Source organism: Oculina patagonica, chromosome 4, assembly GCF_052425735.1.
Source record: "Oculina patagonica isolate OP01 chromosome 4, crgOcupat, whole genome shotgun sequence".
Classification (NCBI taxonomy): Eukaryota; Metazoa; Cnidaria; class Anthozoa; order Scleractinia; family Oculinidae; genus Oculina; species Oculina patagonica.
This window is the reverse complement of record NC_135761.1, coordinates 19,617,759-19,633,091: the sequence shown is the minus strand read 5'-3', so window position 1 is coordinate 19,633,091 and position 15,333 is coordinate 19,617,759. Positions and strand designations below refer to the sequence as shown.

The 15,333-nt window shown below is 38.5% G+C and overlaps 2 protein-coding genes across 6 annotated transcripts in view; both read right to left on the bottom strand.

The window, feature by feature from the left end:
- LOC144651781 (collagen triple helix repeat-containing protein 1-like) overlaps window positions 1–15,333 on the bottom strand; it is a 51,122-nt gene that overhangs the window by 23,995 nt on the left and 11,794 nt on the right. The window lies entirely within an intron of this gene.
- On the bottom strand, window positions 465–6,728 carry LOC144651624 (uncharacterized). The gene is made up of 3 exons (XM_078511560.1): window positions 6,603–6,728; window positions 975–1,299; window positions 465–483 (listed from the first exon to the last, which is right to left on the bottom strand). The coding sequence occupies exons 1-3, from the start codon at window positions 6,726–6,728 to the stop codon at window positions 476–478; spliced, it is 459 nt and encodes a 152-aa protein (XP_078367686.1). The 3' UTR covers window positions 465–475.

Sequence of the window (15,333 nt, the reverse complement as noted above, 5' to 3'; positions counted from 1 at the left end):
TACTATATAAAGCTTAGCTGAGTAGAAATCGTTTTTAAAAAACTTTTTTGCTAAGGCCTTGATAGTAATGATTTTTCCCGCCAAAAGACGCGGGTTGCCACCGGAGCCTAGCTCGTTCCCAGGCCTAATCCGTGCGTACGGACGTACGTACGCGACACCAAAATTTCTCGGTTCGATAGGATACCATTTGCCCTGTCTGTTCCCTTGTACCCGCATGTTACCAATGGAGCTACGCTACGCGCCTTCGGCGCGTGGAGCTCCGCTATTACAGTGACCTTCAATATGGCGGTGACGGTAAAGGCTGTGGCTCTTGCCGTGCCACATGTAGAACGCACCGTCAATGGACCCAGGAGAGCTGCACTCGGCGCCATTGAAGGTGAAATACCAACGGCTACAGCAGGTGTCACATCCATGAATCCTGAGGTTACCAGCAAAGTAAACATGGAGGGCAGTGTCTGTAAAGTTCTTCATAAATTCACAGTTCTACAAAGATAATTATCAGCCATTACGATTAAATAATAAAGAAAATCATTTCTGCGAGGTAGGTAGCAGAAAACAAGTTCAGCTGATAGATGAAAATATCGCAAAATTAAAGAAAGTAATTAGTAATGCCAATATAATATTATTTAAAGTAAATAAATGATTCGTTTTTTAGAGACAAACAGACTTAGATAGTGCAGCAGACTCATACAGCGATATGGCATCCAATATCCTTAACTGCAAGTTCAGGTCCCCCGCCCCCTTTCATTAAAAACCTTCCATTCCGTTTTTGAGCAATTGAGACAAGAGGTAGAAGAATTTTCCCATAGCAATACTAGTAATTATTTTATTTCATTGAATAGACCAGAGAGGAAAATCGTGTCAAATTAAAATTTCATCACTAATGTCGTGCCGCCGTGTGGTTATCCAGTTAATGCTATATACCCACGTCACTGTTGAACAACAAAGTGACAAATCACTTGCCTGGATTACACCTGAGTCTTTGCCGTCACTCTTTTTCCATGTACATTCTTTCCAGTTCATGTGCGAGGAAAGCTGAGGTGTTCCTGGAGTTCCACTGTCACCTTTCTCCCCTCTCCCTCCTTTTTGGCCGGCGGGGCCCTGGACACCAAGTTCACCCTTTGCTCCTTTCTTTCCTTCTGCACCAGGTGGTCTCTGGGGTCCAGTCTTTCTCGGACTGCCCGGGTCTCCTTTGGCCCCCTCACGTCCATCACGGCCAGGTGCCCCAGGGGATCCCGGCATGCCATGCATACCGGGAATACCATTTAACCCTGGTTGTCCACCGTAACAAGATGTGACCTGTGTCGGGGAATTTAATAAACAAATAAGAAAGAATCATCGCACTTTACAGTGCGAATACTCGAACCGGGACAGTTGGAACAAAATTAACCAATGACAACGTTAATTGAGAACAAAGGATGTCGACCTTTTTCGTTAACAGACCAATGACGTTCAAGAACGCAAACAATAGATTTACAGAAAAATTTGAAAATTCAACAACGTTACAAATAGTTGCGGACCTCTCAGGAAACTCGCCTTGTTTTTGATTGGTTAGTTTCTATCCTTAATTTTCAAGAGGTCGTAGGTAGAGATCGTAGATAAATAAAGTTAGACAAGTTATATAAGATGTATGTTACAATATCATCTTCGCGAAAAGTTTACAAATCAAACTACGAACCGTGAATTTTCTTTTTACGGCCAGGAGTTGTGAATTGAATATTCCACACTGTGTTCGCTCTTGTTTGAAAATTTTCACTCCGGAAATAAAATGAAGACTGTGAAATCAAATTTACGCCGTAATTATTTTCATTTCGCTCTAGCTTTTCAGTAGCTTTGCTCTGTCTGTTGCCTTGAAATCGATGCGAGTCACTTCCTCGCCGAGTTTCCCTAATGGTTGCGGGTCGCGGGTCGCGGGTCGCGGGTCGCGGGTTTTAAATAAGTCGCGGGTTTGAAAAAGTCGCGGGTTTAGAAAAAAGTCGCGTGTTTTTAAAAAGTTGCGAGTTTTCGATAGAAACCATTTATTTCTCAGTAAAATTTATTCAAACAAATTTAAACTCGTTTTCTTGGGAACTACGTTACAAAGTAGCCAATTACTTTGCGGGTTAAACAATCAAATTACGAACTTCGGAACAAACTCCCCAACTTTGGCCCGGCTAAACTTCCCAAGTTGAGGAGGAACAAGACATTGCTCGAAAGTCATGGTCATGTCGAAAATTCAGGTGAAGAAAACATGGCAGCAGCGGTAATGTTCCAGCGATTCCAGTGGCTAGAGTTACAAAATATTTGGTTGAAGTTGAAGAGCCTGACGTCGTTTCGCATGAGCGATCTATCGATAAATAAATTTCACGTCGGCGGAAATTTGGTCAAATTTAACTTTTTATATACAGCAAATACATCTTTAAAATTTTTGTGAGGCTTTAACTTCAATGTCAAGTCTCCTGCGTTTGTAAACCGAATGAAATTGGACAGCTTCACCGATCTTCGCGTAAAATTAATTTTATACATTGAAATGCGAAAGAGTCAGACAAATTTGAATTAAAGGAGAAGTTTACTCCAGAATGGCCATTTATTTTCTTTACGCCAATAAAAAGGTTATACAAAGATATGTTATTCACCAAAATTTCAGCCTCCAACGTGCGCTATAACCCTACGAAATCTTTCTTTGAAGAAAAAAAAAAAAAAAAAACAACAACAAAAACTCGACAACTGAACGCCGCCATTTTGGAGCCTGGTAATGTATGCGTGACGTCAAAGAGCTCAGCCTGAAGTTTAGCGGGAAAATTTTAATAGTCGAAACTCCTTGTTTCTTTGTAGTGGCGTTTGTTTGTCAAAATACAAATGAGATACAAAAATCTTTTTGCCGTATTTCAATATCTAAAAGAAAAATCACTCAATAAGAATGGGTAGGGACGAAAACTTACTGCCAAAGCGAACGCAAATATTTGTGTGTTCCGAAAGCTATACGGGAGACTGCTTTGAAGAAGATCACAGATACAGTCTCCTACGTGAAAACACTCACACACAAAAAAGAAAGAGCCAGACGCAATACCAACCAATGATGCGTTTATGTTATTTCACTTTTTAGTTGATTTCAGGGAGGACTTTTAATCAACCAGAGAAACTCTTCTGGATCAAATATAAGATCGCAACTCCCAAAGTGAACTTTATGTCATTTTATAGTTGACTGACTGAGCTAGAAATGTTTGAATTGTTTCATTTTAGATCAAGCAAAATTTTAACTTAACTTATTACTTGTTTGTATCTTTTTCTCTGTGTTTTTCTCCTTCTATATTTATTTACATGTACAACCCAGTCATTGCATCCAAAATTTTTAACAACTGAGCCCGTTTTGCTATTTCTATTCTGAGAAGTGTTGTTGCCAATTTAAGTCAATTTTTGTTCATGCTGTAATTATTTGCCGTCGTCGTATTTGCTCCATTAAACGCGGGTCACCGATTAAACTCCGGCTTCGTATTAATAAACGTCGGGTCAAAAATGCTAACCTTTAAATAAACGCCGGGACGTTTGATCGAGGTCCCGGCGTTTATTTGCAGTCGAGCAAACAAGTAAATATATTCTCTTAAATAGCACTGCTACGACAAACTGGTACGGTTTGCTTCTTTGGTATTTTTTTATAATGTTCAAGGAACGTCCGGCGTAATATAACTAGGATGGATGCTGTAAACAAAATGAAACAGCAATGTTCGCGTTCGTGTTGTCATGACTGACGCACTGTTGTTTATAACAGTGAACGTTTATAACTGCGGAGGACGTTGGCGACATTGCCGTTTATGGACTCATTGGTTGTTTATGTTCAGCAGTTCGGTTTGTAACAAATCTTGATTGCAACATGCACGTGCCGTATGCAATACTGTTACTTTGGTAAAAATAATCCTCGGAGACCCAAGAGCAGTTTGTCGGCCGGGACGACGAGAAAAATCGTGGTTCTCGGGACTGAAAAAATTACAGAAAATTGCACTTCGTTAATAAACACCGGACCCCGCCAAGTTTGAAATAAACGCCGGAGGTGTTTGATTTGAGAAAACACGGTAAGCAAAATGACTAACCTCCATTCTTTCCTTATTCTTTCGCCTACTTTCGCTTGCATGTCGTTTGAAGAGAGTTAAAGAAGAAGATTTCTTAAAAATGGTTTATATTGCGTCTGGCTTTTCTATCTTTTGTGGGTATTTCCACGCAGAGGACTGCATCCGGCTAAACTACTTTGAAGCAGTCTTCCACATAGTTTTCGGAACACGCAAATATTTTTGTCCGCTTTTGAGCAATTGTTCTTTTAAATATCGGAAGACGGTGAAAATAAACACCTCTTTTTGTATTTCTTGGAGCTCTGTGTGAGCAAAATGGTGCTGCACAAACAGGCATTTTGACAAACAAAAGCCAATACTAAGAAATAAGGAGTTTCGAGTATTTAAATTTCCCCGCCAAATTTCAGGCTGAGCTCTTTGACGTCACGCATACATTACCAGCTCCAAGATGGCGGCGTTCAGTTGTCAAGCTTTGGGCTACTTGAAAGAAAGATTTAGTAGGGTTATAGCGCACATTGGAGGCTGAAATTTTGGTGGATAACGTATCTTTGTATTAACTTTTTATTGGCGTTAAGAAAATAAATGGCCATTCTGGAGTGAACTTCTCCTTTAAAAGTCGCGACACGTTTACGGCTCAATTCTATTTTTATGGTACGTGTTTTCTTCCCATGGTTTAGCGAAGCAAAACCATTTCTGTCAACATAACTACAGAAGGGTTTTTAAAATCTGCGCCAGTTAAAAATATTTTAAAGAGTTTTTGCCACAGAATACTAGTAAAATATATTTATCAACCGTACGCGTTCAATCATGAATACTTTGGTTCAACTTCATGATCGCTCGCGCGCAACGTTGTTTTCAAACTTAAAAGCTTGATTGCAAATCATGCAATGTTTGATACCCAATTTGAAAATGTTTTTTTTTTCAGGACATGATGCAACGGACGGTATATGTAATCCTTATACTTACTGTGGGTCAGAACGTTGATACCGACGCCGTGCTTGTTCAAACAACTATTTTGAAACTCGAGCAGCTAGAATCGCTGAAATATTTCTGCCACCACTTTGTAACGTGTCTCGTTCCTCCTCAACTTGCAAACTTGGGAAGTTCAGAAGTTCAGTCGGCAAAGTTTGGGAAGTTTGTTCCGAAGTTCGCAATTTGATTGTCTAATCGCAACGTTACTTCGTAACGTAGTTCCTAAGAAAACGCGATCATTTTAAAACCGGCGTCTTTGCAACCGGTTTAAATTTGTTTGAATGAATTCTACTGAGAAATTAATGCATTCTATTGAAAACTCACAACTTTTTAAAAACACCCGACTTTTTTCAAAACCCGCGACTTTTTCAAAACCCGCGACTTATTTAAAATCCGCGACCCGCGACCCGCGACCATTAGGGAAACTCTTCCTCGCCAATGTTACCAAATTGCTTTTACACCTTCGTATGACTTTGAAATTCACGAAAACAGAATACTTATATCGTCGGTCAATGCCGTATAACTGTCCACAAGTTACCACTTTACATTTTTTGACACGATTTGAGGCCACGTGAAATGTAAACATCAGGTCATTCGCTTGTTGCCACGGACTCATTTTCTGTCGGTTATCTACTGTTACAACTTTGTAAACACACGGTTTTCGTGAACGAGGAGGTTGTTCCGTTTCGTCATTGAGTCTTCAATCTTTCTGTGGTTTTATAAAATTACCACAGGCTAAAGTCACTGAAACTTTTATGGGAGAAAATTCATTTCATGCGGCGAAAGCAAAATTGCCATTAATAAAATATGCAAGGTCAGTTGTCGCTGTGGCGGCATCCCAAATCTTTTTTGCCTTGTCTTTCGTCAGAAACAAAAAATAATCACAACAAACGCGAGTATGTAACTTAGAAGAGTGAAAACAGCTGACTTTTCAAACATGAAATCTAGAACGTTTCTATTCACTTTCTGCTCACATGCGACAAAAGACTGCATACGACGGAATAGGCACTTGAGACGTCCTTTGAAACAATTCCATCCCGTTTCGCGTTTTATAAAAGCGTCCTTCGTTATTCTTTACTGTGCTATCACCAACGAAGAGCAATACAATTTTATCAGAAAATTTCTTTTGAAGAATTTTTCAGCCTGTGAAAGCTAACTTTTGATTACGGTTTTACGAGCGCTACTGAAAATTCGGTGAGGTCAGTGAAAATTCAGGATCGAAACTATCCAATCAAATACAAGGCAAGTTTCCTGAGAGGTCCGCAACTGTTTCAAACGTTGTTGACTGTTTAAATTTTGTTGCAAATCTATTGTTTGCGGTCTTGGACGTTATTGGTCCATTTCTAAAAAAGGTCGCCATTCTTTGTTCTCAATTAGCGTTGTGATTGGTTAACTTTGTTCCAACTGTCCCGGTTCGAGTATTCGCACTGTAAAGCTATTACATAGGATAATAAACATAACGGTAAACAAGAAATAACATACAGCATGGAAAATTTATAGTACCTTGATGACCTTTGTGATGTGTCACAAAAAAATCAAGTCCATTATAAGAGGTAGCTACTATTTATAAAAACACAACGAGCTTACTTTGTTGTCATTTTGTTTGCTGCTGACATTGTTGGCCGTCGCTGAACCCAAAGTAAACAGCACAAAAATCAGCACACACCCATCGCTAGAAATCGCGGACATTGAAGTCGGCGAATTTTGATGCATTTTACATTAACCGCTCACGAAACTTGGTAATAGCCGCTGATTCGAAAGCCTGACTCTGGGCTCATATACATCTACGATGGTACACAAAAATGCGGCCTACACAGAGAAATATTTTGTGCAGTAGGAAAACCACTGGTCAAAAATATTGCCTGATAATAAAACTGGAGCAAAAGATCTTTCAAACGATGGCTTTTGCGGCAAAATTGGAGCAAAGACGGCTGAAATATCGTAGCTCAAAGACAGCGGATTTTGGGATTTCAACGTGGACTGCCGCCGTGTGTTTACAGTATGCGATTTTTTGTGGTTTTCTAACGGCAAAGATACAAATGAAATCTAATCGGAAGGAGATGTAAATCGTTTGGTGAGTTAGATTCATGTATAGTTTTATCAAATCTGCTTGCACATTTTTTCGATCACATTCAGTTTGCCGATAATCCCCGTTTATAAACTTTAAGTTTTCGGTTTTCGCCATACATTCCTCCTCTACGCCTTATAATTTTGGTCTCAAAAACTGTTCGCAGAAAACGTTTATGAATACAAATGAAATTCGAAGTCTGCACTTCAATTCTTGTACAATGTGGTTCTTAATACACCAATCTATTGCGTTCCGCTTGCACATTTTTACATTTGTTAATTTGTCAAGAAATATTTAATAAAACATTTCATTCTCCGTACATTTTCTTTGTAATTCTTGCGTTCGCTTCTACGGTCAATGTACCGCAGGACATACTATTCGCGGACTCGGAGGTCCGCGATTTCTAGAGATGACATGATCGGCGAGTTCTTCATACGAGATTTTCCCATTAATATCGTTTAGTCTGTGGAAATAGAATTCTGTTGTTATTGGATTGTTTCACTGTTTGTATTGCAATGTTTCTTTCCTTTTCTGGACTGCATAACAAAATTGACGAGATGAGGCAGCGCCCGAAAAGTAACGCTGAAACGTAATTTTTAACCCAGGCCATAAAGCTTCAGTCCTGAATACTGGCTGGTTTTTAATTAATTAACAATACAACGAAGGTAAAACTGTGACTGACTACAACGATTTTTAAATTCCATTTACGTTTTTGCTGTTCAGTTTGGTATATGTAACAATAGAAAGGAAAGGTTATCTCCCCGCTTTTGCTAACGGAAATTATTAACCTCTTCTACTTTTTGGGCTACAGGGATGTTGAAAAATATTAATATATAGATTTAGGCAAGCCTAAAAGCGGAGCTCCCCATTTATTTATTTTTTACTGGAGTTAACAATGTTTCCATTCTGATAAATATGTGGTCAAAGCTTTAATGTATACGCTGCGCATAGGCCGGTGCAGGACAAATTTATAAATCGATCATGGTTAAAATGAATTTCTTACGGTACAACAAGAAAAATAATCTCGAGGCAGAACAACTCAATGGCCTAAAAATTAATGTTAATTCACTGCTTTTTAAGAATAGAAAGAAATGTAAATGCTGGCCCATAGGTGCAAGACAAATTTAAATCGATCATGGTTAAAATGAATGTCTTACGGTTCAACAAAAATAATAATCTCGAGGCAGAACAACTCACGGCCAGAGACGTCAATATATTTCTTCGACAGATATTTCCGTCTCACTTTTCTTGCCTGTAGTTGTCTTAACATCGGTGCACTCAAATGGGTTCCTCACGTACGCAAATTTAAAACTTATCTGGGATAAATCAGGCAAATTTTAAATCATAGGTATTCAGTGTAAAAGTGAGCTTTACAAAAGGAAAACAATTATTTGAACTACGTAACAAAAATATTAATCAGTTTGTATTCACACCTTTATACGCTAGAACTAGATCTTGTAAACATGATTCTCAGTACAAGTTTAGTTTAGATGATTAATTTTGTTGAGTGCTTTGTCGTCGCTCAACACTTCTAAAAACGTCACTTATAATGTATGAATTTCTTATGCCGAGAAAATTTACGGCTGAAACTCGGAATAAACTCACAGCAATAAGAAATAAACCCTCATCACGGCAAGGCCACACGGCGAGGGATTATAATTCGACTTTATGTACGGCCAAAGAAAATCAACTTACGGCAATAGATAATCAGCACATCCATAGCAAAATAAAAACAACTAAAAAAAAAACAACAACAACAACAACCAAAAAATGAACTGACATGTGAGCATAAGCTTAAATCAGGGGCTTAAATGTACTACATATTAAAGCGACTGAAAGCGGCAAAGTATTTACCGATTGATCTAAACTTTGCCGAGACAGAATCTATCAAAACTGCGCTCAGAAAGTAAAAACAACATGACATTTTCTGTCATAAAATCAGGTTCAGCAATTCAGTAGAAGTTGTTACCTTGCATCAGGGTCCTGTTCTGTTCTTTAAAGGACCTGGTCCATGCAGTGGTAGGTTCCGTTTTAACACAATCATTCGCTAAAGTTATTGTATTCTTGATGCTGACAGCCGTAGATTCAACCGCAAACAACAGAAACAAGCAAACTGGACTTGCACAAGGAATATCATTCGCAATTATTTCGAGTCTCGTAAACCTTTTTCGTTTTCCACAATTTCACAGGATAAAAATGACATTTGAGGACATCGTGCGAAAAATATTTCAGGAAGAAATGCTTGCGGTTTCATTCAGCCTACACAGTGAACACCGCGCAACAAATTTTCCCGCGTTAATTTTCATAACATAACTTCGTTTAGATCAAACTAAAACGTCCACATCATCCAGTCGATAGAAGATAACGTCAATTGCTCGTTTTATGGTTACAAATAATGCGACCAGAGACCAATAAATTGAATTTAACCGTGCAGCGATCGAGCGAGAGCATTTTTTTTGGTGTAAAGGCTTCGATACACTCACACATGAATAAAGACTAACAAAATAGAGCAGTTGGATAATAAACCTCTCAGATATTTTGCCGTGTAGTATCGCTGTGTAATTTTACCCCTTTTGTACATTTTGCCTTGCCTTGCGAGCTCTGTTTGCTGTTTGTAATTTCCTAACTGACGTTTCTTTAGCCACGGGCAACCTCGTCCCCAGGCCTAATCCGTGCGTACGTACTATCGGACGTACGCGACAACCAAAATTTCTCGGTTCGATAGGATACCATTTGCCTGCCTATGGGGCTCCGCACAAGGCGCCTTCGGCGCCTTGGGAGCTCCGCTAAAAATTTCATTTAATATAAAAACCATTGGCTACAAGTTCCATGAATAAAAATATTTAAACTGCCGGTAAAGGTACCGGTCTTGCTCTGCTTTAGCACATGTCGATAAAATGGTCCTTTACATATCTTTAAAGTTTTATGTTTCAATCTTGTTTTAGGCCCTTCAGGTCTTTTTTCTTTCAAAACTGGCCTTAAAGACGCTTGAAAGGCGCACTTAACTAATACTTAGACACATAACATAATTATTCTTTTAGGCTTAATTTCTCGAAACAAAACAAACGCATAAGTAAATATAGAGTGTAAAAAATACCAAGAACACTTCCAAGCATCATTGAGTCAATATTTTGATGGCAAATATTAGAGTTTTGAATGATTGAGTTTTTTTAACCCTTTTAAAAATACAAGCAAACAATCGAGCCAAGACAAGCAACTTTAAGGTGGCTCCATAGGGTTTTGAGATATTACGGCGCGCGCACAAGTGATATCCATCAAGAGATAATTTTCGCGTTATTTTTTAAACTATTTAAATAAAAGCTGCCGAAATATTAAAAACAAGGACTAGAATATGTTGTGCATTATTCTTTTTTAAAATAACGGCCTTTGTTTTTGAGCTACACCTACTCAAAAAGTCCTACTTTTTGATGTTTTTATGGTTTTGATCTTAAATTTCTTTAATTTTCTTCGGTGAAAAATTTTTAAATTTTCCCAACGGATTGAATCTGATGAGAAGTAACTTTTAAAAACAAAAACAGTAGGGGTTGTCCAGGTCGTTTTTGCGTTTTTGGTTATTTTGTGTTTTTTTGACTAAGCAAATAAACTGGCTTACAAATTTTTTTAAAAAAACGGCAAAAAGGGCAGTTAAAAAGGTATCACATCTATGCCAAATTTTAAGGAATTTCACCGAAGGAAACTCTAGTAAATACCAGGGGAAAATTTCTATTTTCGCCCGAATTACAATTACGTCATCAGAATAGAAATTGTCCAAGATCGCTATTTGAGCATGCGCGAACTTTCGAACCATACGAGTTGATGTGTAAAGACGAGCGTTCCCCGTTGTTGTCGGTTTTTGTGCGAATATCTCTCAACCCAAAGGTTAGTTAGAGACATACCTTAATCCTTTATGTAGCAGAATCTCTGAAATTCTGCTCGAAGTATCTCACAATCGCGGAGACTATTCTTTATTTTCTCTTTTGCTTTCGATCGTACGAACTTTATAAAAGCGGCCAGAAGCACCGCGGACGTTGTAAACACCTTTTTAGGGTGTTGTAAAGTCTTTTATCTGCTCAACACAGGAAAGCACGGGTGTTGTTTCATTGGCAGGAAGCAAGTCTCGCGTTTTCTCGCTGAAAATTTCACGCTCGCGTGAAGCCGCCATGTTTGTTTTGATTTGCCGGCATTTCAAGCTCGTACCCATTCTTCGCGCGGTCAAGAAACCCTATGGAGCCACCTTAAGCCTTTTAAGATGTGAAAAACACAGTGATAAAAGCATGATTCTACGCTATGCAAACAGCATATGTTGTTGATCACCTTATTATTTTTGAAGATTTAAAATGTATCAGTTCTGCGTATCATTAGTTCTTGAGGCGTTATGTTTAAGTACTATACTTACCTCAGAGTGCTCCAGTTAATTTGTGTCTGGATTGAAACAACCTAAATAATAGATGAAGAAAGAGAAACAGTCACAAATTAAACACCACATGGACGAAAGCAATGAAAGCTCACTATAAGCATACTTTGTAGACATACACTAGTACACCGTGTGCTTTGCTCTTTCCAACCAGTTGCTGCTACAAATTCAAGCACATGAAAAACTGAATGAAAGCCATAAGCTGAACACGTTAACGTTATTAATTTATATCCAAAAGCCACAGAATGATTGGTTAGAAAACCAGTTGCTTTTTAACTGTAGGCTGACACGAGTCTGATACGAGACTAAGATGAAGCTGACACGAAGCTGGCACGAGGCTGACACGAGGCTGACACGAAGCTTTGCTGAGAATGTGACTACAGGAAGACGCCAAATGACAGTTCGGACTTCCTTTGTTACTGATACGAACTGAAGGAAGATGGTAGTTTATTTTGATGTGATAAAATTCCGATTTGATTATACAAAACGATTTAGTACACTGCGGAAAATGATTTATTTTCTAATTGTCCTGTAACAAGAGATTTCGTATTTCCCTGGAAGGGAGATTCTCAACAAAGCTTAAATGGGAAAGCTACGCCCGGAGGTCCAAGCCCTTACCCTTTTATAAACCATTTTTGAGAGAAACGAGCTTTTCAGGTTTCCAAACGGGTGTGATGGAGCCGGGAGGGGAATTTCTTAAATTTTCGCGGTGGAGCCCTAATAAACATTTACCACAGAGCACGGAACCCAGTTTTTTGGGAGTCCTGGAGCCTGGCATTCTGGGTCCATGAGCCCTTAGCCCCTTTGGGACCCTTGCCCTTTCATATGTCGCTTACCTTTCATTAAAAATTCTTGGTTTTCACGTGACGTCATCAAAATTCTAAAACCCAAAATCGCAAGACCCCTGAGTTTTTATCCTTCACTGCCTAATAGACTTTCTTAATATATATCTTGTTGAGGGTTTTTAGCTCGATATCATTCGCCATCTTTAAGAAAGAGCATTTTGAATTTCGGAGTTTCACGCCACACGAGATCAAAGATGGCCGCCAGAAGGCTGTCACGTTTTGTTAAAAAAAATGCCTTATTCTGCAATTTGTGACAATCTGAACAGTTGAGGTTTAGCGAGAAGTGTTTATGTGAATGTTAACTTGTTCATGAGGGTGATCCGACCGCTTTTTGTAGCAGTATTTAATGCCAGATGTTTTCATTGATTTCCGGCCGCCATGTTGGAGCCCAACTGCTTGGGCTCCAACATGGCGGTTCCATACTGTGCTCTCTAAATTTGCGAGAAACAATTTGACGGATAACTCGAGTACGGAATAACGAACAGACCTGAAACTTGGACAAGTAGTTTATATAATAGTTTTCTACAACTTGTATTATTCTTGATTTTTTTTACTCAATAGTTTTGGATTTATTTTTACGCGGCGTGACAGTGAAAACCACCTATAGTCCCCTCTTTCACATGTGTATACCTGCCGTGTAGAAATCTAACTCCCTTTTCTAAACCTTTTCACTTAAACTCTTTCAAGAGGTTACTGATGCGAAAAGTCTAGGATTAAACACTTAGATGAATGTGCCGTCGGATATATATTAAAAAGCCCTTTAAGGTATCAGTGTACCCCAAAATTGACCATTATAAAGAAAAATATATTTTGGTATTTTCGGGTAGATCTCATTAAGACGTTTCATTAAAAAAAAAGCATGAAAAAAGATTGACTCTACACAAAGTTATGAGCGAAAAACTTATTTGATATTGATAGCTGTCAACAGGCTGTCTAAAGAAACGCAGCGATCTACCGTTGCATGATTATCACAATTCTTTCGAGGAGATGCTTTGAGTGTTTTGCGCTGGCAAAATGCATAGTTTGTCGGACGGGAAGGAAGACAAATTTTTCCATTCCTTTCTCATGTTCAAAGAATGCTGCAACAACGAGAAAAGACTAAAAATTTGGCAGATGCACTAGTAGATAGCGAGTCAGCGAATTAATTTTCGCCGCTTGAAGCGGTAACGCCACGACCCGGCATCACGACCAGTTGCTCGGCTTACTTTGGGACCTTTACGATGCTTGCGACTCCACGTTTTTGTTGTTTTAAATTTAACATTTCTAAAACTGTTGCACTGAGACGAAAATTGTTATAAAGCGTGCGGTAGAAATAAAATTATGCAACAGACTGTTTCCGACCAGAAGCAACATTTGACACCGCTTTGAACAAGTTCTATTGTTAAAGTAAAATGAACCTTCATTCGTCTTGTGTAATTAATCTCATAAAAGCGGAAGTACGCCCCAAAATTCATTTTTCTTCGTATCTCGTAAACAAATTTTCGAAGAGAGGGGCGCGCATTTTAAGTTCGTTTTCAATGGGGTTTCAACAATTCTCGCTGAAATTTGGCAAGAATGTTGCCCGACAATTGAGCAACAAAAATGTGTCGGCGAATTTTAACTTTTTTCCTCTTTGGCCATCCCAATAAAATGTTTCGTTTCCCATCGCCCTGTCTTTTGTGATGATGGGTCGGTCGATCTGGCAAAAAAAAAAAAAAAAAAAAAAAACTTGGGTTCCAGAGAAGGCCGGGCTGCTAAGTAAGAAAGCCTGATTGCAAAGTCAACTCGAAAACGTGGTCTTTTCGTTCGTTATTCCTTATCAAATGTCTAAACAGTCTTTAAATAACGTAGTATCGATGTTTATTAAAGACAAAGACATCATATACCAATCGTTGTTAATAAAACAAGATCGTGTGCTTGTAAATTGAAGTACTTGCTTCTTTAACTAGTGAATCTGGAATTTTTTTTTTTTTTACTTTTCGAAAAAAATGGGTCGGTCGGGCGATGGGAAACGAAACATTTTATTGGGATGGCCTTTCAAAAGTTATGGCTGTTTTAACGCAGATAATAGTTGTTCCTTGCACTCTTAAAGTTTAACTGCGTGTCAAAAACAAACCAGACAAGTAATCAATATTCCCCGACACGGTTTCTTAGAGAAATGTGTGAAGAACACCGATAGCGATGCTAATCGCTTTTTCCCCCTAAAAAATTTGTCCGGAAACAAACCCGATTTATGAGCCTCTGTACTTTTGGAAATAACACGCTCTTTTTGGATAACATTAATATTGTTACTAAGGGTGCGTTTCTTTGGTAAAATCCAAAATTGGATCATTGATCTCAGATCACACGGATACTTTGCTCCCAAAGAAACGAAGAATCCGAAAATGGATTTTTTGCCATGACAACCCCGTAAACACATTTCGCACAGAACATAAAATATCAGCACAAATTTATTTTTCGTCGAATGTATCCTAGCTAAAATAATTTAAGCATATAAAATCTTTTACAAAAACCACACGTCGAAGTAGATCTTCTTTAGCATTAAGCACAATGTGGCGAGAAAGCATCTGAAAGCGAAGAATGATTGCGAAATGATCAGTGCAAATTTCACTCGTGACAATTTCAAAAGGATACAACTTCCGTAGGCACACAGTGGCTGTTCTAGAAAACCTGTATCCCGTTTAAAATGATACTACATACCTATCTGAAGCTACCGTTTCCTTTTATCGTGAAATATTTTTGTATTTTGATCGAAATAACCGCCTAAAACTTTCTGTATGGCAGTGTTTACAAAAAGCGAACCTGTATTTTCACAGCAAAGACCGCTGGGCCAAGGTACTTTCTTCGAATCCTTTCCCAAAGAAACGCACGGATCATGAATCCTAAAAATCCGGATTCAGATATGATCTGATGTATCCACTCGAAGTATGGATTCTTCAGATCATTGATCCAAGGTTAATCCATTTTCGGATATAGGTAAAGAAACGCAAAATCCGTTTTTGGATCAAGAAT